The sequence below is a fragment of the Manis javanica genome, chromosome X, assembly GCF_040802235.1.
Source record: "Manis javanica isolate MJ-LG chromosome X, MJ_LKY, whole genome shotgun sequence".
Lineage (NCBI taxonomy): Eukaryota > Metazoa > Chordata > Mammalia > Pholidota > Manidae > Manis > Manis javanica.
The window spans coordinates 39928970-39955755 of NC_133174.1; the positions used below are offsets into that span (position 1 = coordinate 39928970).

Consider the following 26786-nt stretch of genomic DNA (forward strand, 5'->3'; position numbering starts at 1 on the left):
CAGAAGGAGGGACATAATAAAGATCAGAGAAGAAATAAAGAAAATTGAGAGAATAAAACAATAGAAAAAAATCAATGAAACAAAGAGCGGGTTCTTTGAGAAAATAAAATAGATAAACCTCTAGCCAGACTTATTAAGAGAATCTACACACATAAACATAATCAGAAATGAGAAGGGAAAAATCACAACATACACCACAGAAATACAAAGAATTTTTAGAGAATGCTATGAAAATTGATATGCTAACAAGCTGGATAACAGGAGAAATGGACAGCTTTCTAGAAAAATACAACCTTCCGAGACTGACCAAGGAAGAAACAAAATCTAAACAGACCAATTACCAGCAACGAATCTGAAATGGTAATCAAAAAACTACCCAAGAACAAAACCCCTGGACTAGATGGATTCACTGCTGAATTTTATCAGACATTTAGAGAAGACATAATACCCATTCTCCGTAAATTTTACCAAAAAATAGAAGAGGACGGAATACTCCCAAACTCATTCTATGAACACAGCATCGGTCTAATAATACCAAAACCAGGCAAAGACCCCACAAGAAAAGAAAATTACAGACCAATATCCCTGATGAACATAGATGCAAAAATACTCAACAAAATATTAGCAAACTGAATTCAAAAATACTTCAAGAGGATCATATACCATGATCAAGTGGGATTCATCTCAAGGATGCAAGGATGGTACAACATTTGAAAATCCATCAACATCATCCACCACATCAACAAAAAGAAGGACAAAAATCACATGATCATCTCCGTAGATGCTGAAAAAGCATTTGACAAAATTCAACATCCATTCATGATAAAAACTCAACAAAATGGGTATAGAGGGCAAGTACCTCAACATAATAAAGATCATATATGACAAACCCACAGCCAACATCATACTGAACAGCGAGAAGTTGAAAGCTTTTCCTCTGAGATCGGGAACAAGACAGGGATGGCCACTTTCCCCACTGTTATTCAACATGGTACTGGAAGTCCTAGCCATGGCAATCAGACAAAACAAAGAAATAAAGGACATCAAAATGGATAAGGAAGAAGTTAATCTGTTGCCATTTGCAGATGACATGATATTGTACATAAAACACCCTAAAGACTCCACTCCAAAACTACTAGAACTAATATCGGAATTCAGCAAAGTTGCAGGATACAAAATTAATACACAGAAATTATTGCTTTCCTATGCACTATTGATGAACTAGCAGAAAGAGAAATCAGGAAAACAATTCCATTCTCAACTGCATTGAAAAGAATAAAATACCTAGGAATAAACCTAACCAAGAAGTGAAATACCTATACCCTGAAAACTACAAGACAGTCTTAAGAGAAATTAAAGAGGACACTAACAAATGGAAACTCATCCCACGCTCTTGGGTCGGAAATTAATATTGTCAAAATGGCCATCCTGCCTAAAGCTAAATACAAATTCAATGCAGTCCCTATCAAAATACCACCAGCATTCTTTAACGAACTGGAACAAATAGTTCTAAAATTGATATGGAACCACAAAAGACCCTGGATGGCCAAAGCAATCCTGAGAAGGAAGAATGAAGCAGGGGCGATCATGCTTCCCAACTTCAAGCTCTACTTCAAAACCACAGTAATCAAGATAATTTGGTACTGGCACAAGTACAGACCCACAGAGCAGTGGAAAAGAATAGAGAGTCCAGATATTAACCCAAACACATATCGTCAATTAATATATGATAAAGTAGCCATGGACATACAATGGGGAAATGACAGCCTCTTCAACAGCTGGTGTTTGCAAAACTGGACAGCTACATGTAAGAGAGTGAAACTGGATCATGGTCTAACCCTATACACAAAAGTAAATTCAAAATGGATCAAAGACCTGAATGTAAGTCATGAAACCATAAAACTCTTAGAAAAAAACATAGGCAAAAATCTCTTGGACATAAGCATAAGCAACTTCTTCATGAACATATCTCCCCAGGCAAGGGAAACAAAAGCAAAAATGAACAAGTGGGACTCTATCAAGCCGGAAAGCTTCTGTACAGCAAAGGACACCATCAATAGAACAAAAAGGCATCCTACAGTATGGGAGAATATATTCATAAATGACATATCCTATAAAGGATTAACATCCAAAATATATAAAGAGCTCACACACCTGAACAAATAATCCAATTAAAAAATGGGCAGAGTATCTGAGCAGACAGTTCTCCAAAGAAGAGATTCAGATGGCTAACAGGCACATGAAAAGATGCTCCACATTGCTAGTCTTCAGAGAAATGCAAATTAAAACCACAATGAGATATCGCCTCACACCAGTAAGGATCCCCACCATCCAAAAGACAAACAACAACAAATGTTGGCAAGGTTGTGGAGAAATGCGAACCCTCCTAAACTGCTGGTGGGAATGTAAATTAGTTCAACCATTGTGGAAAGCAGTATGGAGGTTCCTCAAAATGCTCAAAATAGAAATACCATTTGAACCAGGAGTTCCACTCCTAGGAATTTACCCTAAGAATGCAGCAGCGCAGTTTGAAAAAGACATATGTGCCCCTATGTTTATTGCAGCACTATTTACAATAGCCAAGAAATGGAAGCAACCCAAGTGTCCATCAGTAGATGAATGGATAAAGAGGTGGTACATATACACAATGGAATATTATTCAGTCATAAGAAGAAAACAAATCCTACCATTTGCAACAACATGGATGGAGCTAGAGGGTATTATGCTCAGTGAAATAAGCCCGGCGGAAAAAGACAAGTATCAAATGATTTCACTCATCTGTGGAGTATAAGAACAAAGAAAAAACCTGAAAGAACAAGACAGCAGCAGACTCACAGAACCCAAGAATGGACTAACAGTTACCAAAGGGAAAGAGACTAGGGAGGATTGGTGGGTAGGAGGGATAAGGGGGGAAAAGGGGCATTACGATTAGCACACATAATGTCGGGCAGGGGTCACAGGGTGGGCAGTATAACACAGACAAGACAAGTATTGGTACTATAGCATCTTACTACGCTGATGGACAGTGACTGTAATGGGGTATGGGGGGAACTTGATAATAGGGGAGTCTAGTGAACATAATGTTGCTCATGTAATTATACATTAATGATATCATAATAAAGTTTTTAATGTTTATGAAGTTCAATTTATTTTTTCTTTGTTTACTTGTCTTTTTGGGTCATATCTAAGAAGTCTTTGCTGAAACCAATCATGAAGTTTTTTAGACGTGTTTTCTTCTAAGAATTTTGTAGTTTTATCTCTTCCATTTGGATCTTTGATCCAGTTGAGTTAACTTTTGTATATTATATGAGGTGTTAGGGTCCAACTTCATTCTTTTGCATATGGATGTCCAGGTGTCCCTACTCCATTTCTTGAGGGGCTTCATTTTTGAAAGTGATAGACACTCTACCCCAGCCTCACCCACCTTGGTTCCATGAGTCCCTTATAAACCAGGCTGGTATGGAAGAAAACATAGTTCTTGAAGCACAAAGGAATCCCAGTTCTGTTTTCTTTAATCCCTTTCACAAAACTACAAAACTACAAAGGTGACTTTTTTTATTAAAGTATAGTTGATATACAGTATTATATTGGTTTTAAGTATACAACACAGTAGTTCAACAGTTACACACATTATTAAATCCTTACCCTAACTAGTGCAATTTCTGTCTGTCAACATAGAAAGATGTTACAGAACCCTTGGCTATATTCTCCATGCTGTAGTTCCATCCCCATAACCAATGCCATTTTATCCCCCTCAACCTCCACTTCCACAGCCCCCATGGTAACCACAAAGGTAACATTTTTTAAAGTTTTTCCTACTTTGAACTGAGCTGCTGATTTCTCTACACATCACTGTCCAAATGTTATTTTTTTCCTACACTTTATATGATAAAATACCACTTGTGTTCCTTTTTTATTGGTTAAGTTTATAACTTTTATGTTCATGTTTGTTTTTGTATATCATTTTTGTTTTGTTCATTGCAAAACTCCTAACATTTGGGTTATAACTGGTAACATTTTGGTTATTTACACTATTGAGGGTATATTTAAACAGTTTTTGAAATTAAAAAATAATAGCTTTATTCTCAAGCCAGAAATAGAAGTGTTTTCTTCTGCTTTAACTGCCAAATTATACAAATTTAAATGTTCGATAACAAACCCTTGCAATGATTGCTTTTAGATTTAAAATTAATATCTCCAGTGATAGCATATTATTTTCATATAAAGGAGAAATGTTAATAATTCAGTTGTAAAAATTCTCCCCACATTCCAAATTTTAAGAATTGTAAGTCAGTGTGCATGAAAAGCATGATGACATTCCTTAATTCTGTGCTAGACGTTTTTAATAAAGAATTAAAGCAGTTCACAGTAGCATACAAACAGTATCAGAATATAAAAACAAAAGCCTTTCTATACATTATTTTACATGGGCTCTTCCATGTTAGTTTTGGTAAAATTAAAACTATATTCCAATTTTAAAAACACACATAAATATTCACTTAATAAATAATGTAAATAATACAATTAAATATACCCTTTTTTTCCTCAGGGGTAAAAATGTAATTGGTCAGTTATTTTACTTTCTACTAATAGATGAACCCTGTATATACTATATTTTTTCCTATACACATATACCTATGATAAAGTTTAATTGACATATTAGGCACATTAAGAGATTAACAACAACAATAATAAAGTAGAACAATTTGACAATACACTGTAATAAATGTTATGTGAATGTGGCCTCTCTCTCTAGCAAAATACCTTATTGTACTGTACTCACTGTTATTCCTGTGATGATGATGACATGAGGAGCACTAGGCTACTAATGACCTTCTGATGATATGTTAGAAGGAGGATCATCTGCTTCCAGACCATGGTTGACCACGGGTAACTGAAACTGCAAAAACCAAATTGTAAATGAGGGGGACTACTGTAGTTACTTAAGTTAGAACATTATGGAAATGTTGGGAAATAATTCTTTACCATTATGAATTAGTCAGGATAGGCTGGTTGCTACAAAAAACATACCCCAAAGTCTCAGCACCTTAACACAGTGAAGATTTTATCCCTTGCACATGTCTCCATCCATTGTGGGTTTGGGATGTGGGTCACGTCTGCCTCATGCAGTCATTCAGGGACTTGTGGTTTTTTTATGAGTGGCTCTTCTGTCTGCTAGGCCCTTTCACACTCTCCACCGCAAACTTCTAAATCCAGTCTGCAAGAAAAGAACACAGTGTGGAGTGTTATTCAGGTACATTTTTAGGGGACGAGGCTTTGAAGTGGCTTATCTACCCATATGCCATTAGCCAGAACTCACTCACATGGCCTCCTGCCCCAACTTGCAAAGAAGGCTGGGGAATGCATCCTTGCTGTGTGCCTAGATGGAAAAAGAAACAAGGTTTGGTGAACACACAGCATTTCTCTGCTACTTTTGGATAGTAGTCTTACAAACTCACACAGCAACCATATTGATTTTATTGACCACTGTAACCCTATGGTTGATGCTATGATCTATACTGCCCAGATTCCCATGTAGTCTTAGAACCTACTCAACTGGATAGTCTGACTTCTCCCATGGCATTTCTGAGCTCCAGGAGTGAGTATTCCAAGAGATAAGAAGTGGGAGCTGCCAGTCTCAAGGTCTGGGCTCAGAAACTGGTACAGTATTACTTCCACCATATTTTATTAGAGCAGTCACAGAGAGCTCCCAAACCGGTGGGGAGAGAAATAGATCCTACCTCTCTACAGAAGGACTGTCAAAGTATTTGTAACTATGTTCATCACAATAGTAATATTTTTCATGTTTGTATTTGAGTTACTCTATTGCCTATGGACAGATTAATTAATCAGCTAGAGAAAAATACTAATAAAACTAAACACTTGCTTTATATATTATGAAATCCACAAGATTGTCAAAATGCTTCAGGATTTTATTTCCTAATGGACTTACAGAAGCAATTTTGAAAGTATATAAATTAGTTGACCTGACCCATAGGAGCTGGAATTACACTATTCATGCTATTATAACTGAAGAAGGAAAAAAAGATAGAACAGAGTAGGTGGAGCAAATCCTTTCCGAATCTTTGTTCTGGCTTTCAGGCTAGGTTTTTTGCTCTATTCCATTGTCCTTACTGCAGCTCTGTTGTCTCACAGTGTGGTGTGATGTGGTGTGTGTATATGCTGACCTATATAGAGGTCCAGGGAATTACAGAGATAGCTTGCACTGTAAGTTATAGCTGCTTAGATAAGTCTGTTTACTGCAAGGAATTTTTTGAAAGTTCAACAAATAAAGGTGGTGTTAGCCCCATTAGATGTTTTTAGGTAGACTGTGAATGATTTTTACATTAGTCAGTAATAAACAAGCTTCAGACAGGTTTTTTTTAGGTTTTTATTTGGTGTTTAAATTAGTTTCTGTTGTAAGGTTCCAGTGGAAAGAACACAGTGCTTCATGTTTGGTAAGAAGCATGCATTGTAAGTTGTATGACACACAAGTGGTCGAAGTTTTTACCATGTTTGTGTGTGTGTATGTTTTTAAAATAAATTATTGGCTTATTGTAAAAACAAATAGAATACAAAACATTAATTGTATAGTATATATACTTATATACACATACATATGTATATATAAATAGGAATGTTTTAGAACTTGCTTTTTTCACTTAACAATATATCATCAATCAAAATAAAAAATAAAAAGTAAATAAATAAATAAATAAATAAAAGTCTAGGAGAGTTAAAGGTTAAAAATAAACAGCAGACCCATAAACTATTGAGGAAAGCACATGTGTAGTTAGTAAGCACATGTGTAGGTCTTTCTAATGTGTAAAAATATAGGTGGAATCCATCAGGGAAAATATTATATTGACTCTACATCTGCCTTATACTATAGTTATACATATAGAACATATATAATATAAACATATATATATAATTTCAGAAAATATTTAATAACAAGGGAAACTACTCATAACATTAATTTTAAACTGATTAGAAAACTAATACAGTATCATTCAAAATTTCGCATGTTTTTATCTATTCCTTTTTGCTAAGAGCTGGGCCATCACAGCAAACAACTCAGAGTCTGTGCCTGACGTGCAGATAGATAATAAATAATCCAGTTACACCTAAAGTATTTATGTGCTAAGAATGACAAGCACAGAGAATTATGATAACATATAACCGGAGACAGAATCTAGTTGGATTGAGGAAAGGCAATAAGAAAGAATCCCTTGATTTTTTAGCTGACAACCCTAAGAGTAACTGGGAACTAACTATATAAGAAGGAAATAAACCTTAAATAAACATAATTTTCTCAAAAAAAACAATATATCATCTTATACTCCTGAGTCACTAATGATAACTTGAAAGAGGAAATGATTAGCTATTCAGACAGCCCCTTTTTCTCCTTGGAATATGAACATTGGGCTCTGGACTGTGGAGAACAGTACTTTCTTCACTACACTCCAGACTTAAATATATAACCACCAAGTCAACATTTCCACTTGGATGTCCAGTAGGTAGCTTAGACTTCAAATGTTCCAAACTGAACTACTGATCTTCCCAAATTAGTTCCACCTATAGTTTTCCATGTTTAACTGGTGGCAGATCCATCCTTCCTGCTGTAGCCCTATTTTTTCAATCCTTAAAGCCAAAATTCTTAGAGTCATCTTTGATTTTTCATTGCCTCCTACTCCGTATTCAATATTAAAGGAGATCCTCTTTGCTTAATTTCAAACAATACTCAAATTTCACAAAGAAGTCAAAGGAACAGCCCCTAATGATAAATGGAAGCACAAGCCTGCCTCTTATTCCACTACTGTATTTCATCATCATGCCTCTCTCACCTCCCTCTACTCTCCTTGCCCCGCTCTTCACACACCTCCTTTCCCACTCCATTTTAGGCAGCAGCAGTCTACCATTCTTGTGTTCAATTTGGAGACAATATAGAGCACAATGTACAGGGCCCTTTCATACACACGTTAATCTTATGTAAAGTTTAAAGCAGTCCTTTGGTGGTTTTTCCAGTTACTTTTGCTGTATAGATTGCTCCCCAAGTTACTTTTGCCCCCAAATGTTACAGCTTCAAGCAACTATGTTATATTCATGGATTCTGTGCATCAGGAACTGAGATGGGGTACAGTGGGGGTGGTTTATCTCTGCTCTATGATGTCAAGGGTCTCATCTAGGAAGACTTGACATGTTGTGGTAACTCAGCAGGTGGTGGCTGGAACCGTCTGAGGTCTTATTCACTAACATGTGTCACCTAGGCTGGGATGACATAAAGACTGCATGTGGCCTCTCCATGTGGTTTGGCTTCCTCACAGTATAGAAATCTCAGCATAGGCAGACGTTTTACCTCAGGCCTTAGGCACAGGGCTTCCCATGCATGTGTTCCAACAAAGGGAAAGCGTGTATTCCCTTTTTATGACCAGACTGGGGTTTCTTATAGCATCACTTCTGCCATATTCTACTGGAAACAGTCACAAGCGCTCCCTGATTCAAAAGGAGGGGAAATAAACTTCACCACGTGATGGGGGGATGACATGTAGAAGATCATGTGGGATTTTGAAAATGTCATCTGTCAGAGGTTAAAACTGTCCTTGGTTTCATCAGTAAGGCATAGAGTCTTGAGAAGAGGTCAACCCAGAGTGGCAAGATTAACAAGGGCCATCTTGGGAAACTACTCCTAGATATATTATTACAGGGAACTACTAAGTTAGCTTTTACATTTATTTCAAGCCTTTAAAAAATCCATAATGTTATGGTATTTGTGCAATTTATGTGCTGTTCATAAATTCTAATCCACTCATTAGGAAATGAAGTGTAGTCTCTACTTGCCAAATATTTAGATCAACTGAAGACGCACTGAGGACTCACTGCACAGGAGGAGGCCATAGGTCGGGTTAGAGTGACTGCAGCTTCCTTTTGCTGCCTCCTCAGAGGCATTGCAGTATTCCCTTTGGGCCAGGGTAGCTGGCCTCCTCTGAGGAGCAGCTTTCTATGCTCTTTCTATGGGGCTGAGCAGGTACAGTTGTGGGTCCTTTCACCAAAGGTCAGCCATCCAGTAAGTTATTATAATATTCATTTATGTTCAAGCATCCAAATTGAAAACTGCTCTTACTACATCATCCTAACAAAATTGCTCATACCTCTTGGCTTATGAGCTTTTGCTGATTTGGTCAGTGGTCTGGTGACCATTCAAGAGTGTTTCATACCTGATATATAGTGACCAGAGAAGAAAATCACCCAGGAATAATCCTGGGATTTCCCCCAACTGTAGCAATGTTATATATACTTGAAGATGTTAAAGCTGCATTTTTTGAAAATCCCAAAATAGTATTTTTTCACTGATTCTCATAGATCTTCCCCTCTATTATAAATACAAGATCTCTCCTTGTGACTTTATATTAACTTTTTTACCCACACATTTTCTTGCTTTTGGTATTACTGTTTCAGTCTATCATTTTTTTATTGTTTTAGATTCTATCTTTACATTCAGACCTTTAGTTCAAGATACATATGAAAGGATGAGTGAGACAACATCATCATCATTATCATTATTATAAATTTTGCATTGAAGTGTAATATACACACAGAAAAGTAACCAAAGCATAACTTTATTGAATAGTAAATTAAAAACACTTGTTTAATTGCCACCCAGATCAAGAAATAAAACATTACCAACACCCCCGAAGCCCTCCTGCTGCACCTGCTTAGTAACTGACATCCCTCACTATATGTGATAGTTTTGCCAGTTTTTGAACTTAATACTGAGAATGGATTGTTTTGTTCATCATTATGGTTGTGAGATTCATCCATGCTATAGCATGTAGAAGTTCATTAAGTTTCATTTCTGTGTCATATTCCATTGTGTGAATATATTACATTTTATTTATTCTCTTGATTTTTCAGCTATTAAAAGAATGCTAATCTGAACATTTTTATTCATCTTTTGGTATACATATGTGTACATTTTTATTAAGAATATTCCTACAAATTGGTTTGCTAGGTCATAGGGTATTCATATGATCAACTTTAACATCTGCCCCCAAATAGTTTGCCAGAATGGTTGTGCCAATCCAAATTCCCACTAGCAGTGTATGAGGTCTATTTGTTCTGCTTCTATTTGAGCACTTAAGAATTGTCAGTTTTTTGGTCAATCTTTTCATAAGCCATTCTGGTAGATAATAATGATTATGGTATCCACTTGCATTTCTATGATAACTAATGAGGTTGGGGACTTTGAAAGTTTTCTTGCCACCCAGCTAGCCTTATTTATGAAATGGCTATTCACGTTTTTTGCCCAGTTTTTAATTGGGTTGTCCTTTCCTAATTGATTTGTTAGAGTTTGTTATATATTGTTGATTAACAGAAGTTTTTCTGTCTCTTCATTTATGGTTAATAGACTTTGTGTTTTATTTAAAATATCTTTGCCTATCTGAAGGTCATAAAGATATTCCTTTTTTTCTTTCCAGAAGCTTGATAAACATACTAGTTTAATTCAAGAATATTTGTAGTCTACCTTGTTCCACATAAAATTTGAGGCAGTTGTCTACAGGCACACACCTGATCATCTACATTTGCTCTCTTACAACACTAAACTATGTTTTCTACCTTTATCTTGCATCTACCTACCACTTCAGCATTTTATTAAAAATAAAAATTATAATAAAAATAAAGGGAGAAATGTGGGATCCACATATAAACCAAGTATAAAAATCAAACGAGGGAGCCAAGATGGCGGCATGAGTAGAGCAGTGGAAATCTCCTTCCAAAAACACATAGACCTATGAAAATATAACAAAGAAAAATGTTCCTAAAATAGAGACCACAAGACACAGGACAGCATTCAGACCACATCCACACCTGAAAGAACCCAGTGCCTTGCAAAGGGGAGTGCTTTTTGGAAGTCTTAAAGGGGCAGGACAGGTCACTTAGACCAGAGGCAGGGAATCTGGGGATCTCTGGGCACTCTAACCCCCTGGGCAGCAGGGAGCACAGAGGCCCCTTACGGAGATAAATACCCTCCCGGCCACTCCCCCTCCAACAGGGCTCCACCATTTTGGAGGAGAAGCCCCAGCCAGGGCACGCCCACAGCAACAGCGTAGATAAACCCCATAGCAACCGGGCAGGAAGCAGAAGCCCTGTCTGCACACAGCTGCCCAGCACAAGCCACTAGAGGTCGCTATTCTCCCAGGTGAGGAAGGCCACAAACCAACAAGAAGGGAAGCTCTTCCAGCGGTCACTTGTACCAGCTCTGCACACTATCTCTATCACCATGAAAAGACAAAACTACAGGCAGACAAAGATCACAGAGACAACACCTGAGAAGGAGACAGACCTAACCAGTCCTCCTGAAAAAGAATTCAAAATAAAAATCATGAACATGCTGACAGAGATGTAGAGAAAAATGCAAGAGAAATGGGATGACATGCAGAGAAAAATGCAAGAGCAGTGGGATGAAGTCCGAAGGGAGATCACAGATGTCAGGAAGGAGATCACAGAAGTGAAACAATCCCTGGAAGGATTTATAAGCAGAATGAATACGATGCAAGAGGCCATTGAAGGAATAGAAGCCAGAGAACAGGAACGTATAGAAGCTGACATAGAGAGAGATAAAAGGATCTCCAGGAATGCAACAACACTAAGAGAACTATGTGACCAAGCCAAAAGGAATAATACTCGTATTATAGGGATACCAGAAGAAGAAGAAAGAGGAAAAGCGATAGACAGTCTCTTTGAAGAAATAATTGCTGAAAACTTCCCCAAACTGGGGGAGGAAATAATCGAACACACCATGGAATTACACAGAACCCCCAACAGAAAGGATCCAAGGAGGACAACACCAAGACACATAATAATTAAAATGGCAAGGATCAAGGACAAGGAAAGAGTTTTAAAGGCAGCTAGAGAGAAAAAGGTCACCTATAAAGGAAAACCCATCAGGCTAACATCAGACTTCTCAACAGAAACCCTACAGGCCAGAAGAGAATGGCATAATATACTTAATGCAATGAAACAGAAGGGCCTTGAACCAAGGATACTGTATCCAGCGCGACTATCATTTAAATATGATGGCGGGATTAAACAATTCCCAGACAAGCAAAAGCTGAGGGAATTTGCTTCCCACAAACCACCTCTACAGGGCATCCTATAGGGACTGCTCTACATGGGAGCACCCCTAAAAAGAGCACAGAACAAAACACACAACATATGAAGAATGGAGGAGGAGGAATAAGAAGGGAGAGAAGAAAAGAATCTCCAGACAGTGTATATAACAGCTCGATACGCGAGCTAAGTTAGGCAGTAAGATACTAAAGAAGCTAACCTTGAACCTTTGGTAACCACGAATCTAAAGCCTGCAATGGCAATAAGTACATATCTCTCAACAGTCACCCTAAATGTAAATGGACTTAATGCACCAACCAAAATACACAGAGTAATAGAATGGATAAAAAAGCAAGACCCATCTATATGCTGCTTACAAGAAACTCACCTTAAACCCAAAGATAAGCATAGACTGAAAGTCAAGGGATGGAAAAACATATTTCAGGCAAACAACAGTGAGAAGAAAGCAGGGGTTGCAGTACTAATATCAGACAAAATAGACTTCAAAACAAAGAAAGTAACAAGAGATAAAGAAGGACACTACATAATGATAAAGGGCTCAGTCCAACAAGAGGATATAACCATTCTAAATATATATGCACCCAATACAGGAGCACCAGCATATGTGAAGCAAATACTAACAGAACTGAAGAGGGAAATAGACTGCAATGCATTCATTTTAGGAGACTTCAACACACCACTCACCCCGAAGGATAGATCCACCGGGCAGAAAATAAGTAAGGACACAGAGGCACTGAACAACACTCTAGAACACAAGGACCTAATAGACATCTATAGAACTCTACATCCAAAAGCAACAGGATATACATTCTTCTCAAGTGCACATGCAACATTCTCCAGAATAGACCACATACTAGCTCACAAAAAGAGCCTCAGTAAACTCCAAAATATTGACATTCTACCAACCAATTTTTCAGACGACAAAGGTATAACAGTACAAATAAATTCTACAAAGAAAACAAAAAGGCTCAAAAAAACATGGAGACATAATAAAGATCAGAGAAGAAATAAACAAAATTGAGAAGAATAAAACAATAGCAAAAATCAATGAAACCAAGAGCTGGTTCTTTGAGAAAATAAAAAAAATAGATAAGCCTCTAGCCCAGCTTATTAAGAGAAAAAGAGAATCAACACAAATCAACAAAATCAGAAATAAGAATGGAAAAATCACGACAGACTCCAAAGAAATACAAAGAATTATTAAAGACTACTATGAAAACCTATATGCCAACAAGCTGGAAAACCTAGAAGAAATGGACAACTTCCTAGAAAAATACAACCTCCCAAGACTGACCAAGGAAGAAACACAAAAGTTAAACAAACCAATTACGAGCAAAGAAATTGAAATGGTAATCAAAAAACTACCCAAGAACAAAACCCCAGGGACGGACGGATTTACCTCAGAATTTTATCAGACACACAGAGAAGACATAATACCCATTCTCCTTAAAGTGTTCCACAAAATAGAAGAAGAAGGAATACTCCCAAACTCATTCTATGAAGCCAACATCATCCTAATACCAAAACCAGGCAAAGACCCCACCAAAAAAGAAAATTACAGACCAATATCCCTGATGAATGTAGATGCAAAAATACTCAATAAAATATTAGCAAACAGAATTCAACAGTATATCAAAAGGATCATACATCATGACCAAGTGGGGGTTCATCCCAGGGATGCAAGGATGGTACAACATTTGAAAATCCATCAACATCATCCACCACATCAACAAAAAGAAAGACAAAAACCACATGATCATCTCCATAGATGCTGAAAAAGCATTTGACAAAATTCAACATCCATTCATGATAAAAACTCTCAGCAAAATGGGAATAGAGGGCAAGTACCTCAACATAATAAAGGCCATATATGATAAACCCACAGCCAGCATTATACTGAACAGTGAGAGGCTGAAAGCATTTCCTCTGAGATCGGGAACCAGACAGGGATGCCCACTCTCCCCACTGTTATTTAATATAGTAGTGGAGGTCCTAGCCACGGCAATCAGACAAAACAAAGAAATACAAGGAATCCAGATTGGTAAAGAAGAAGTTAAACTGTCACTATTTGCAGATGACATGATACTGTACATAAAAAACCCTAAAGACTCCACTCCAAAACTACTAGAACTGATAACGGAATACAGCAAAGTTGCAGGATACAAAATTAACACACAGAAATCTGTAGCTTTCCTATACACTAACAATGAATCAATAGAAAGAGAAATCAGGAAAACAATTCCATTCACCATTGCATCAAAAAGAATAAAATACCTAGGAATAAACCTAACCAAAGAAGTGAAAGACTTATACTCTGAAAACTACAAGTCACTCTTAAGAGAAATTAAAGGGGACACTAACAAATAGAAACTCATCCCATGCTCATGGCTAGGAAGAATTAATATCGTCAAAATGGCCACCCTGCCCAAAGCAATAAACAGATTTGATGCAATCCCTATCAAATTACCAGCAACATTCTTCAATGAACTGGAACAAATAATTCAAAAATTCATGTGGAAACACCAAAGACCCCGAATAGCCAAAGCAATCCTGAGAAAGAAGAATAAAGTAGGGGGGTTCTCACTCCCCAACTTCAAGCTCTACTACAAAGCCATAGTAATCAAGACAATTTGGTACTGGCACAAGAACAGAGCCACAGACCAGTGGAACAGATTAGAGACTCCAGACATTAACCCAAACATATACGGTCAATTAATATTTGATAAAGGAGCCATGGACATACAATGGCAAAATGACAGTCTCTTCAACAGATGGTGCTGGCAAAACTGGACAGCTACATGTAGGAGAATAAAACTGGACCATTGTCTAACCCCATATACAAAGGTAAACTCAAAATGGATCAAAGACCTAAATGTAAGTCATGAAACCATTAAACTCTTGGGAAAAAACATAGGCAAAAACCTCTTAGACATAAACATGAGTGACCTCTCCTTGAACATATCTCCCTGGGCAAGGAAAACAACAGCAAAAATGAGCAAGTGGGACTACATTAAGCTGAAAAGCTTCTGTACAGCAAAAGACACCATCAATAGAACAAAAAGGAACCCGACAGTATGGGAGAATATATTTGAAAATGACACATCCGATAAAGGCTTGATGTCCAGAATATATAAAGAGCTCACATGCCTCAACAAACAAAAAACAAATAACCCAATTAAAAAATGGGAAGAGGAACTGAACAGACAGTTCTCTAAAAAAGAAATACAGATGGCCAACAGACACATGAAAAGATGCTCCACATCGCTAATTATCAGAGAAATGCAAATTAAAACTACAATGAGGTATCACCTCACACCAGTAAGGATAGCTGCCATCCAAAAGACAAACAACAACAAATGTTGGCGAGGCTGTGGAGAAAGGGGAACCCTCCTACACTGCTGGTGGGAATGTAAATTAGTTCAACCATTGTGGAAAGCAGTATGGAGGTTCATCAAAATGCTCAAAACAGACCTACCATTTGACCCAGGAATTCCACTCCTAGGAATTTACCCTAAGAACGCAGCATTCAAGTTTGAGAAAGACAGATGCACCCCTTTGTTTATCGCAGCACTATTTACAATAGCCAAGAATTGGAAGCAACCTAAATGTCCATTGGTAGATGAATGGATAAAGAAGATGTGGTACATATACACAATGGAATACTACTCAGCCATAAGAAGTGGAAAAATCCAACCATTTGCAGCAACATGGATGGAGCTGGAGAGTATTATGCTCAGTGAAATAAGCCAAGTGGAGAAAGAGAAATACCAAATGATTTCACTCATCTGAGGAGTATAGGAACAAAGGAAAAACTGAAGGAACAAAACAGCAGCGGAATTGCAGATCCCAAAAATGGACTAACAGGTACCAAAGGGAAAGGAACTGGGGAGGATGGGTGGGCAGGGAGGGATAAGGAGGGGGAAGAAGAAGGGGGGTATTAAGATTAGTATGCATGGGGGGGAGGGAGAAAGGGGAGGGAGGGCTATACAACACAGAGAGGACAAGTAGTGATTCAACAACATTTTGCTATGCTGATGGACAGTAACTGTAATGTGATTTTTAGGGGGGACCTGATATAGGGGAGAGCATAGTAAACATAGTATTCTTCATGTAAGTGTAGATTAAAGATTAAAAAAAAAAAAGAAAGAAAGAAAGAAAAGGGAGATTACTCCTTGTTAGGATAAAACTATTGGTAAATCAAAAATTAACACATGCTTTAAATATCCTTAATGTTGATCACTTAAAGGGTGTCAGATGATCAGCTATGGAGGTATTCTTTTCTGATAATGACTTTCTCTTAATAAAAAAAAAAAAAAAAGCAGCTCCTGTGTGCTGACCTCCAATGAGTCCTACACAGTGGTATAGAGGGCATGTCAAAGTGTATGCAAAGGGTCTGTTTGTTTCTATGCAGAAGATCAAGGCCTAGCTTGGCTACCCAGAAAATGAACTAAGATACGATATGAGGAGGAGCTTCCGGCATCAGCACTCTCTGGAGGACTTGTGCCGGGGGATGATCATCAAAAAGCCTCCACAGGGATCTGGGCGATGCTGTGGTTGTGGCTGCATCCACCCCACCATTTCCTGGACTTGCCATTGGAATGAGGAGGGAGATGTCTAGACTGGCATGTGCATACAGTGAGACAAGGAATTTGACCGGATCTGTACTGTTGGAACTCAACCAGGAGTTGGGAGGGGTGCAAGTTGTAGCACTCCAAAATCTTACGACTATAGACTATGTATGGTTAAAAGAACATATGGGATGTGAACAGATCCCAGAAATGGTTTGCTTTAATTTGTCTGATTTCTCTCAGACTGTTCAAGTACAGTTGGACAATATCCATCATATCATAGACAAATTTTCACAAATGCCTAGGGTGCCTAAATGGTTTTCTTGGCTTCACTGGAGATGGATGGTAATTATAGATTTGCTTTGTTTATGTCACCATATTCCTATTATGTTAATATGTGAGCGCAAGTTAGTAGTTTAAAACCTATACATACGTAAGGTACTCTACAAGAAGATATCTCAAAGAAATAATCAATCCTCCCATGTTTCCTTCCATATGCTATATCTAGCTTTTCTTCTTCCTTCCTAATTACAACCCTTAAATAGAATTCGTGCCTCATATCGAATTTACCGAGTATCCTAATTCCTCCAGGTGGTAAAGATACCTCTAGACAAGTGCTGGGCATAGAAGCCACAGGGAATAAATCTGCAAAGAAGTAAAAAGCTAACCTTTTCAAACAATATGGCTTCTCTCTCACTTACCAACTTTACATTTCCCTGTATGGCCACGGAAGATGACTGGTTAGCCAGAGACGGGTAAGGTTCCTCAAGGGAGGAACAACCTAAGACAGGCACAGTCGCAGAGGGGCCATCAGGTGAGAATTTGGGGATCAACAGAGGTGAGGCTCAGAACCTCACCCCCCCTGCTTTGAGAGAAATCTTCTGCATCCGTGGATGTTTTGCTGCCCTTGTCTAGCTTGGATTAATACTTAGCCTATAGGCACACACCTCATCATCTACATTTGCTTTCTTACAGCACTAAACTATGTTTTCTACCTTTATCTTGCATCTACCTACCACTTCAGCATTTTATTAAAAATAAAAATAATAATAATAATAAAGGGAGAAATGTGGGATCAACATATAAATCAAGTACAAAAATCAAACGAATATTCATATTTGACCTGATTGTTTATAGGTCATAATGCGTGATCAAACCCGAAAGTTTCTGTGATGAATGCCCTTGTACTGTTCACCATGTAAGAATTTATTCACTATGTAAGAATTCGTTCACCATGTAAGAACTTGTTCGTTATGCTTCAGAAGATTGGAGACTGACGAGAATTAGACTTGAGATGGATTAATGATTGTACATTGAGCATTGACCCCCCTATACTGAATTTTATTGTTGTTAACAACCATTTGATCAATAAATATGAGAGATGCCCTCTCAAAAAAAATTAAATTAAATTAAATTAAATTAAAAAAATCAAACAAATATTCATATTTGACCTGATTGTTTATAGTTCATAATGCGTGATCAAAACCGAAAGTTTCTGTGATGACTGCCCCTGTACTGTTCACCATGTAAGGACTTATTGACTATGTTGGAATTTGTTCACCATTTAAGAACTTGTTCTTTATGCTTCAGAAGATTGGAGACTGACGAGAATTAGGCTTGGGGTGGATTAATGATTGTGCATTGAGCATTAACTCCCCTATACAGAATTTTACTGTTGTTAACAACCATTTGATCAATAAATATGAGAGATGCCCTCTCAAAAAAAAAATTTGAGGCAGTTGAGATGAATAGTTAGCAAAATATTCTTCCTTTTATAACAAGGTGAATCTTCAAAAAAATTAGATATTCTGTAATTACCTTGTAGGCCATGTACCAAATGAGCACAGAATATTTAATCTCATACTCTCTGGAGAAGACTATGCATGTCTTGTCCTTTTAAGTTGGGCCCATTTCAGTTGGAAGCAGGTCTCTGACAGCAGTTCCCAAACTTTTAGCTTCAATTAGTATTTTAGGGTTCTGCTTTTTTCCTCAAATATTTGTTGCCTTTCTCTTTAAAAACTCCATATGGTAGAAAAACTAAAATGTGCAAATGCATGAAATTAGTACTTTTATTCAACATACATTATTTGGAACTGTAAGTTTTTGGAAGAATTCTTAGGAGGAGATATTTATATTTACAGGGTGGGCTATATGTCTATATATGTTTATATATAATCATATGAACATGTTTATAAATCCTCCTACATATGTAGTGACTTTAGAGAAACTGGCTCCAGAAGCCTACCAGAGAAACAATTTTCATTATTTTACATATATATATATGTATATATGTATATATGTATTTTTCTATTTTTAGATGGCCCACCCTGTTCTTTAAAATTGCCAGGGAATAATAATCCAGATTTCTTCTTGGTTTATATATTCTGATGCTTCATGCAGTATCTAAAACATCAATTATAAAATAAATCATTGGCATGAGAAACTTCTATTTCTTCCCTTGCTTGGTTTCCTTGCCTTGGGTTCTTAAGTGTTAGAAGGGGTGAGGGAAATATGAGTTTGTTCAGGCCTGCTGGAGAAGTTGATGGAAGAACAGGAATCTTTCATCCTGTCATATTACAGTGGCTTAGATGGTCACTATTGTTTATGGTTAGGAAATGCCTTAGGTTTTTATAAGTCCATCATGGCCCCTTGGCTTTAACTCATCTACATAAATAGTCAAAATAATAAGAAATATAACAGTAACTGATGTTATTAAACATCTATTATTGTATACTATGCTAAGCAATTAATTTTATTTCATGTAACTCATTATAGTACTATAAGTCTGATATTGTTTTATCATAATTTATGTTTATCATCTTTACTTTTTAGCTAAGAAAACTGAACCTTATAGAAATTAAGTAATTGCCCACAATCATCATACAAGTGAGTAACAGGAAAAACAGGCTTGCATAAGTCTATAGCCTATACTCTTTACCACTATCTGGTATTGCTTCCATGGCAGAAAATACTGAGTTTGGCTGAAATGTTATCTTTGCTATGGAATGTGGCTGTCTTTTTGTGCAAGTATCACCCCTTCCTCAGTTTCCACTTCTAAGTAAACTTGATCGCCATTGCACCAAGAACACACAATGCAACAACATTTTATTAGAACAAATGGTAGTAGGGACCCAGGAAGCATTTTGTTAGCAAAGTACTGACAGCAGATGACAAAACTAAATTTGTAGAACCATTTGCTTTGTAGAAAGGAATCTGCCATAACTCCCAGTTCATAGAGCATGGGATTTTCCTAGGATAGAAAGGGAGAGTATTCAGCTCCACTGAATGGCCCAAGTCCTGTTGGGCACATCTAGTCAGTGCCTGGGATGTGTCATTTCTTGATTATCAGTGTCTTTCTTTTGCTTTTCTAGGATTATATCAGAGAAGGTGAAGGAGGTTCTCTTTATACGACCCCGAAAGTACATCCGCTGCTCCAGCTCAGAGACCACAGATCCTGGCTATATCAACATCACGGAGCTGGCAGCATCTGTGTGCCGCTACGACTTAGATGACATGGACATGTTCTGGCTCCAGGAACTCAATGAAGACCTCACAGAAATGGGTAAGTTGTTTCTCACAAGTAAGTTGTTCCTTTACTTGACTGGTGAATTTTCTTTTAAGATGTCAGAACCATTTAACCTGATTCATCTTATGGCTGCCTTCCTTTCTCTTTGATCTTATCTTAATGATGCATTTCTTGAAATGCATAAATATATTGAAATGGAGCAATAGCATCTAAATCTGACCTTTTCTTTCCTTGTTCATTCTGAGTAGCACAGATCAGGGATGGCATGTAGGTTTCATGAAGCTGTTTCCCAGTTTTGAGTGGTCATAGCTGATTGGACTTCTGGTTGAGAAGGATTCAGAGACTGGTTCCTGGCTCAGCCCTGAAAAGCACTCTGATCAAGGATGGTGACATTTCTGCCATCTCCGCCCAGACAGAAGCTCCCACTTAAGCATTAGGCAGCACCATGGCAATTGACATGTTGATGTAACCAGTACACATTAATGCCAGACTTGTGATTTTGCTGCCCAGAAGAAGAATGGCAGGCCTGGGTCAAAACATCCCCAAAGCAGTTCTTAGCTTCCTTCAGGGAGTTCAAGAGTTGTCATGTAATTCTCAAAAATAAAATTAAGTTAAACAAGAATAAGCAAACAACTTGGAAGTAAACATAATAATAATTTTAAAATAAAGGCATGCCATACAGTACCATACTGGCAATGCTGGGAAATGGCTAGGCTGAAAAGAAACTCATTTTGTACTTCACACAGCTCTTTTTGACCTGTTTTCAATCTAAGCAGTATGTAGATCCCAATGGTCCTATGGAATTGTATGGGTAGTTTTTAAGTCTCTATATGAGATAAGTTGAAGCATACATTTGATTTCATTTTTGTTTGAATCATATTTGTTTATTGTTGGTACAACAAGGATCAGTGGTTTTCCTTTTCTTCCCTCCCTCCCTCCCTCACTTCTTTTTTTTTGAGGTTAGTATCTGAATGCCTGAGAATAAAATATAAATTGTATTAAATCCAGTTTGGCATGATGGTGATAGTTATTCTGCCAGTAAACTAATACTTACTCCTTGCTTTTTAAAACTTTTTATTCTATGTCTTCTCTTGGTCTGCCTTCTAAGAGGAGAGAGGCAGATAAATGTAAGGTGGGAACCACAGAGAGAAGACAAAAAGACTGAGAGGGAAAGTCAAAGAATGGGGGCGTAATCCAGTGGATTGATGGCTCAGTGAGCAGTTGGTTTCTGAGCCCTGTGACATCCACATGCATTACAGCCATTGCAGTGCTGCCTTTGACATGACACCACCTTATCACAAGTCCCTTGGTATTTTACAGTTACTTCCCTTTGGATGAGTTGTTTTTTAATAAACATTTTTATTTTGGAAGAGTTTCAAATTTGCAGAGAAGTTGCACATTTAATATAGTTACCATATATTCCCATGCAGTTTCAGTGTCCTATAATGTTAAAATGTCTCACTTTAACATGGTACATTTGTCAGAGCTAAGAAGCCAACTTACATACATTACTGTTATTCCAGACTCCATTGGAATTTCACCAGTTTTTCCACCTTTTTCTGTTCCAAGATACCATCCAGGACATCACATTGCAAAGGATTGCCTTATCTGAAGTTCTCCTTTAGAGTGAATCATATTGTAGTGAGGCTTCTAAGAGCTTAAAATAAACTTCTAAAAAACATTTAGATTGGCAGGAGGGAGCCAAGATGACGGCGTGAGTAGGACAGTGGGAATCTCCTACCAAAAACATATATATTTTTGAAAATACAACAAATATAACTATCCCTAAAAGAGAGACCAGAAGATACAGGACAACCGCCAGACTACATCCACACCCGCAAGAACCCAGCGCCTCGCAAAGGGGGTCAGATACAAGCCACGGCCCGGTGGGACCTGAGCGCCCCTCACGCCAGCTCCTGGCGGGAGTAGAGGAGTCGGAGCAGGGAGGGAGGGGGAGCCCAGGACTGCTAAACACCCAGCCCTGCCATCCGCACCAGAGCACAGACACACAGTGCATGCATGGGGTACTGGAAACTAGGGAAACAGGACAGTAAGACCTGTAAGTGGGTCTGCTCAGCCGGTGCCCCTGGGACAAAGAAAAGCGAGTGCTTTTTGAAAGTCTTAAAGGGACAGGGACCACACAGCTGGACGGAAGCATCCCGGGACACTTAACCGAGCAGCTGGGAATCCCGGGGAACTCCTGGCGCCCTAACCCCCTGGGCGGCAGTGCAGCTCTGAGACCCCTTACGGCAATAAACAGCCTCCCACCCGTTCCCCCTCCAGAGCGGCACCGCCACAGCAGAGCAGCAGCCTGAGGCTGGCCATGCCCACAGCAAGGGACCTTCCTCCAGAGCGGCCGGGCAAGAAACAGAGACCCAGTCTACACACAACTGACCAACAGAAGCTGCTAAGGGTCGCCATTGTCCCAGTAAAGAAAGGCCAGGAGCAAGTGGAAAGGGTCTTGGTTCTCCCAGCTTACAGATGACCTAACAGCATACCACTGCATCGATCAACATGAAAAGGCAGAAAAATTTGATCCAGACGAGACTAACGCAGACATCCTCCATATCCTCCCCTGAGAAGCAGTCTGGGGAGATAGCTTGGACTAATCTTCCTGAAAAAGAATTCAAAATAAGTCATAACCATGCTGACGGACTTGCAGAGAAATATGCAAGAGCAAAGGAGGGAGAATACAGAAATAGAACAAACTTTGGAAGACTTCAAAGCAGAATGGACGGGATGCAAGAGACCATTAATGGACTAGAAATCAGAGAACAGGAACGCAGAGAAGCTGACGCAGAGAGAGATAAAAGGATCTCTAGGAATGAAAGAATATTAAGAGAACTATGTGGCCAATCTAAACAGAACAATATTCGCATTATAGGAATACCAGAAGAATAAGAGAGAGAAAAAGGGATAGAAAGTGTCTTTGAAGAAATAATTGCTGAAAACTTCCCCAAACTGGGGGAGGAAATAGCCCCTCAGACCACAGAAGCACACAGAACTCCCATGACAGGGACCAAAGGAGGGCAACACCAAGACACATATTAATTAAAATGGCACAGACCAAAGACAAGGACAGAGTACTAAAGGCAGCCAGAGAGAAAAAAAGGTCACCTACAAAGGAAAACCCATCAGGCTATCATCAGACTTCTCAACAGAAACCTTCTGGACTGAAGAGAATGGCATGATATATTTAATGCAATAAAACAGAAGGGCCTTGAACCAAGAATACTGTATCCAGCATGATTATCATTTAAATATGAAAGAAGGATTAAACAATTCCCAGAGAAGCAAAAGTTGAGAGGGAATTTGCCTCCCACAAAGCACCTCTACAGGGCATCTTACAGGGACTGCTCTAGATGGGAGCACTCCTAAAAAGAGCACAGAAAAAAACACCCAACATATGAAGAATGGAGGAGGAGGAATAAGACGGGAGAAAAATAAAGAGTCATCAGACAGTGTTTATAATAGCTCAATAAGTGAGTTAAGTTAGACAGTAAGATAGTAAAGAAGCAAACCTTGAACCTTTGGTAACCACAAACTTAAAGCCTGCAATGGCAGTAAGTACATATCTTTCAATAATCACCCTAAATGTAAATGGACTGAATGCACCAATCAAAAGACACAGAGTAATAGAATGGATAAAAAAGCAAGACCCAAGATTAAAGATGGTGGCGTGAGAGGAGAGACAGAGGCTTCCTCCTAAAACTGGATACAATTAGAAAATATAGTTGGCACAACTAATCCTGAGAGAACAACAGGAAAGAGGACGCGTCAGACTGCACACACCTGGAGAAAAGAGCAGACCTCACGGAACAGGGTAACGTACCAGAGTTGTGGCTCTGTGGGACCAGAGCCCCTCCCCCACCCCAGCTCACCAGCGGGAGGAAGACAAATGGAGCAGGGAGGGAGTGGAAGGCTTGGGACTGCTGGAAACCTAGCTCCAGAGATCTGCGCTGGGAGCACAAACCGATATCTCATGGTGCTTTCATGAGACTCGCATGACTACCGGCTTGGAAAGTTAATACAGGCAGAGTTGCTGGGGAGACTGGGATTCCGGCTGCATGTGGAAAGCAGGGATCCATAGCTGGCTTCTCTGGGACAAAAACATACCTGTGTGCCCGGCCCATTGGCTCAGGCAGCGGACACAGGTACAGCAGCCAGGAGGTGGGGAACAGCTCTTTCCTCCCCCCAGGTACCAGTACTGCTCCCCTGCGACCCCCAACATTTCTTCAGGGGCTGAGCAGGTCCAGAGACCACAGCTTCTGGACACTAGACGGCACCATATACAAACATGAAATGCCAAAGGAACCTTATCCAGAGTAAAATTGTTAATACAACTCCCGAGAAAGATTTAAATGATATGGACCTCGTGGCTCTTCCTGAAAGGGAGTTCAAAATTAAAATCATCAACATTCTAATGGAGGTATGGAAAGACATCCAAGAACTCAGGAATGCATTCAGGTCAGAGATCCAATCGTTGAAGAACGCAATGGAGGGTATTAAAAGCAGGTTGGATATGAGGAGGAGACAATAAATGAAAAAGAAACTAGAGAAGAGGAATACAAAGAAGCTAAGGCACAGAGGGAAAAAAGGATCTCTAAAAATGAAAGAATATTGAGAGAACTGTGTGACCAATCCAAGTGGAACAATATTTGCATTATAGGGATACAAGAAGAACAAGAAAGAGAGAAAGGGATAGAAGGTGTCTTTGAGGAGGTAATTGCTGAAAACTTCCCCAATATGGGGAAGGAGATAGTCTCTCAGGCCATGGAGATTCACAAATCTCCCAACACAAGGGACCCAAGGAAGACAACAGCAAGACACATAGTAATTAAAATGGGAAAGATCAAGGATAAGGACAGACTGTTAAAAGCAGCCAGAGGCAGAAATAAGATCACATACAAAGGATAACCCATCAGGCTAACATTGGACTTCTCAGCAGAAACTTTACAGGCCAGAAGGGAGTGGCATGATGTATTTAATGCCATGAAGCAGAAGGGCCTGGAACCAAGATTACTTTATCAAGTAAGATTATCATTTAAATTTGAGGGCGGGATTAAACAATTTCCAGGTAAGCAAAAGCTGAGAGAGTTTACCTCCCACAAACCATCTCTGCAGTCTATTTTGGAGGGACTTCTATAGATGGAACTGTTCCAAGGGTTGGATAGCTGTCACCAGAGGTAGTAAAACCACAGTAGGGAGGGTGGAGCAGCTGATTGCGAGGCAAATGCAGAATTAAATTGACTATCCCCAATGTCAATCAAGGAATAGACAAAAAGTACAGAATTTGATTCCTAATATATAAAGAATGAAGGAGGAAGAAAAAGGAGGAGAACAGAAAAGAACCTTTAGATTGTGTTTGTAACAGCATACTAAGTGAGTTAAGTTGGACTCTTAGATAGTAAGGAAAGTAACCTGGAACCTTTGGTAACCACGAATCTAAAGACTGAAATGGCAATAAGTACATACCTATCGATAATCACACTAAATGTAAATGGACTGAATGCACCAATCAAAAGACATAGAGTCACTGAATGGATAAAAAAACAACACCCATCTATATGCTGCTTACAAGAGACTCACCTCAAACCCAAAGACATGCACAGACTAAAAGTCAAGGGATGGAAAAACATATTTCATGCAAACAATAGGGAGAAAAAAGCAGGTGTTGTTGCAGTACTAGTATCAGACAAAATAGATTTCAAAACAAAGAAAGTAACAAGTGATAAAGAAGGACATTACATAATGATAAAGGGCTCAGTCCAACAAGAGGATATAACCATTATAAATATCCATGCACCCAACACAGGAGCACCAGCATATGTGAAACAAATACTAACAGAACTAAAGGAGGAAATAGAATGCAATGCATTCATTTTAGGAGACTTCAACACACCATTCACTCCAAAGGACAGATGCACCAGACAGAAAATAAGTAAGGACCTAGAGGCACTGAACAGCACACTAGAACAGATGGACCTAATACACATCTATAAAACTCTACACCCAAAAGCAATAGGATACACATTCTTCTCAAGTGCACATGGAACATTCTCCAGAATAGACCACATACTATGCCACAAAAAGAGCCTCAGTAAATTCAAAACGACTGAAATTCTACCATCCAACTTTTCACACCACAAAGGTATAAAACTAGAAATAAATTGTACCAAGAAAGCAAAAACGCTCACAAACACATGGAGGCTTAACAACACGCTTCTAAATAGTCAATGGATCAATGACCAAATTAAAATGGAGATCCAGCAATATATGGAAATAAATGACAACAACAACACAAAGCCCCAAGTTCTGTGGGATGCAGCGAAAGCAGTCTTAAGAGGAAAGTATATAGCAACCCAGGCATATTTAAAGAAGGAAGAATAAACCCAAATGAATAGTCTAACGTCACAATTATCAAAATTGGAAAAAGAAGAACAAGTGAGGCCTAAAGTCAGCAGAAGGAGGGACATAATAAAGATCAGAGAAGAAATAAAGAAAATTGAGAAAAATAAAACAATAGAAAAAATCAATGAAACCAAGAGCTCGTACTTTGA

The 26786-nt window shown here is 38.5% G+C and overlaps 1 protein-coding gene across 4 annotated transcripts in view; it reads left to right on the forward strand.

Moving 5' to 3' along the window:
* Positions 1-26786, forward strand: part of JADE3 (jade family PHD finger 3) — a 192951-nt gene that overhangs the window by 127193 nt on the left and 38972 nt on the right. For all 4 annotated transcript variants that reach the window (XM_036996398.2, XM_036996397.2, XM_073227589.1 and 1 more), the window contains one exon: positions 20072-20262. In XM_036996398.2, the coding sequence (XP_036852293.2) occupies positions 20072-20262 (191 nt within the window). The remainder of the gene's footprint in view (positions 1-20071; positions 20263-26786) is intronic.